The sequence below is a fragment of the Muntiacus reevesi genome, chromosome 9 (assembly GCF_963930625.1).
Source record: "Muntiacus reevesi chromosome 9, mMunRee1.1, whole genome shotgun sequence".
NCBI lineage: Eukaryota > Metazoa > Chordata > Mammalia > Artiodactyla > Cervidae > Muntiacus > Muntiacus reevesi.
Genome location: NC_089257.1, coordinates 14,344,543 through 14,346,891, shown reverse-complemented (window position 1 = coordinate 14,346,891; position 2,349 = coordinate 14,344,543). Strand labels below are relative to the sequence as shown.

General features: G+C 40.2%; 1 protein-coding gene across 1 annotated transcript; it reads right to left on the bottom strand.

Annotated features, from left to right (window-relative positions):
• Window positions 1-1,214: 1,214 nt before the first annotated feature.
• Window positions 1,215-2,141, bottom strand: LOC136175176 (olfactory receptor 4C46-like). Its single transcript, XM_065945501.1, has one exon. The coding sequence runs from the start codon at window positions 2,139-2,141 to the stop codon at window positions 1,215-1,217; it is 927 nt and encodes a 308-aa protein (XP_065801573.1).
• Between the last annotated feature and the right edge of the window lie 208 nt (window positions 2,142-2,349).

Below are 2,349 nucleotides of genomic sequence, written 5' to 3'. Positions count from 1 at the left end.
CATGAGCAGTACTAGATATTCTGAAACCTTACAAGAAAATTGGAAAAGATTGTGCAATCTTCATTCAATGGTTACAGAAGTTCAATGACGCATTGCTTTTATAGCTATGTAATAACTATATACTACAATGTGACAGTCAACATACAACTGTCAACAATAATATATAGAGTTACTAGTGAAAGTTAATGGAATTTTTATTTATAGTAATGAAACAGTATATTCAATCTGTCAAGCATGCAAAATAAGTGAAAGTCCTAGCTGTTCATTTGTGCCCAACTCTTTGCGACCCCATGGACTGCAGCTCACCAGACTCCTTTGTCCATGGGATTTTCCAAGCAAGGAGACTGGAGTGGGTAGCCATTTCCTTCTCCAGGGGATCTTCCAGGCCTAGGTATTGAACTCACGTCTTCTGTACTGCAGGCAGATTCTTTACTGACTGAGCTACCAGGAAGCCCAACTCCTGGCTTAATAAACGGTGAAGTGAAAGTGAAAGTCACTCAGTGGTGTCCCACTCTTTGAGACCTCATGGACTATATAGTCCATGGAATTCTCCAGGCCAGAATACTGGAGTGGATAGCCATTCCCTTCTCCAGGGGATCTTCCCAACCCAGGGATTGATCTCCCACATTGCAGGTGGATTCTTTACCAACTGAGCAACTATTAATTATATTACTTTTCCACCATAATTGCAGGAGAGTGTACCAGAGCATTTAAGATTATGGTCTGGAGAATCAATCATATTCTGATTACTGACTCTTTCAATATGTCTGTTTTAATATCCTCCCCATTCTGAATATTTCCTCACTTACAAAATTGGGATGATAGCAGTGCCTGCTTCTTAGGATTCCTGTAAAGATTACTGCTCAAAACCAAACTACTTAGCATTTTCAAAATCTTATCAGAAGGAAAGTCTACAAATTCACATTCATGGTTGCTGTTGTAAAATTTAACATCAATTTGGTAGAATCTTCTATGTATGAAAGAAATAGTACTGGGTTATGTTTTTCTCCTTTTGTGTAGCTATTTCTGTTCCATTCAATGAGAAATGCTATAATTTTCTGTAGTTAATTTCTTTATCCCTTGAGTAGTTCTTACTGAGCTCATCCAAAATGTCATTTTGACATTTGCCTGGTGGGCTACATACAGTCCATGGCATTGCAGAGTCAGACACAACTGAGTGACTAACACTAATCAATGTTGAGTTCTAGGTACATTTATCTGTCTGCTGAAATAACTTTCCTACTGCACAATTGCCTAATGGCATTTTTCATCTGGGCATTTCTCAAGGTATAGATTAAGGGATTTAACATGGGAGTTATCATAGTGTAGAATACAGCAACTGCTTTATCAATAGGTAAAGTAGCTGCGGGTCTCATGTACACAAATGTGCAGGGCACAAAAAATAAGACAACCACTGTGATGTGGGAAACACAGGTGGAGAAGGCTTTGAGTCTTGCCTCCAAACTGTAGGTCTTTAGGGAGTAAAGGATGGCCACATAGGAGACCAGCAGGAGAAGGAAGTTTAACAGACAGATTAAACCACTGTTGGCAGCAACAAAGAGCCCTAGAGTGTGGGTATCAGTGCAGACAAGACTGAGCAAAGGGTTCAGGTCACACATAAAGTGATCTATGACATTAGGGCCACAGAAGGGTAAGTGGAAAATAAAGAGGACCTGAATGAATACATGAAGAAAGCCTCCCACCCAAGCGGCTCCCACTAGCAGCCCACACACCCGCCAGTTCATGATGGTTGTATAGTGCAAGGGCTTGCAGATGGCCACATAGCGGTCATAAGCCATCACGGTGAGCAGGATTATCTCAGCAGCTCCGAAGAGATGTTCCCCAAAGATTTGGGTCATGCAACCATTAAATAGGATAGTCTTCTTTTCATAGAGTGAATCGGCAATCAGTTTGGGGGTACTTACAGAGGAATAGCAGACATCAACAAAGGAGAGATGGGCCAGGAAAAAGTACATGGGAGACCTCAGTGATGAACTGGCATTGATGATGACCATGATGAGCACATTCCCTACCACAGTGGTGAGGTAGATGACCAGAAACACAACAAATACAATTTTCTGCATCTTTGGATTCTCTGTGAGCCCTAGTAGAACAAACTCTGTCACGTTCCTGTTCTCCATGTGTATCATATAATGTTTCATTTCATTACCTGAAAGAAACCTGTAATTTTCAATCATGCAACTTTGAATATATTATACTCCATTCCAATAAGTGATAAGTGCCCAGGATATAATGAGTGTGGATTCTTTTGAGTTTATTTGACAAATAAAACATTCTAAGTTTTTAAGATTACTCCTGTTGCCGCCTAGAGAAATTTCTGTTAAGAGT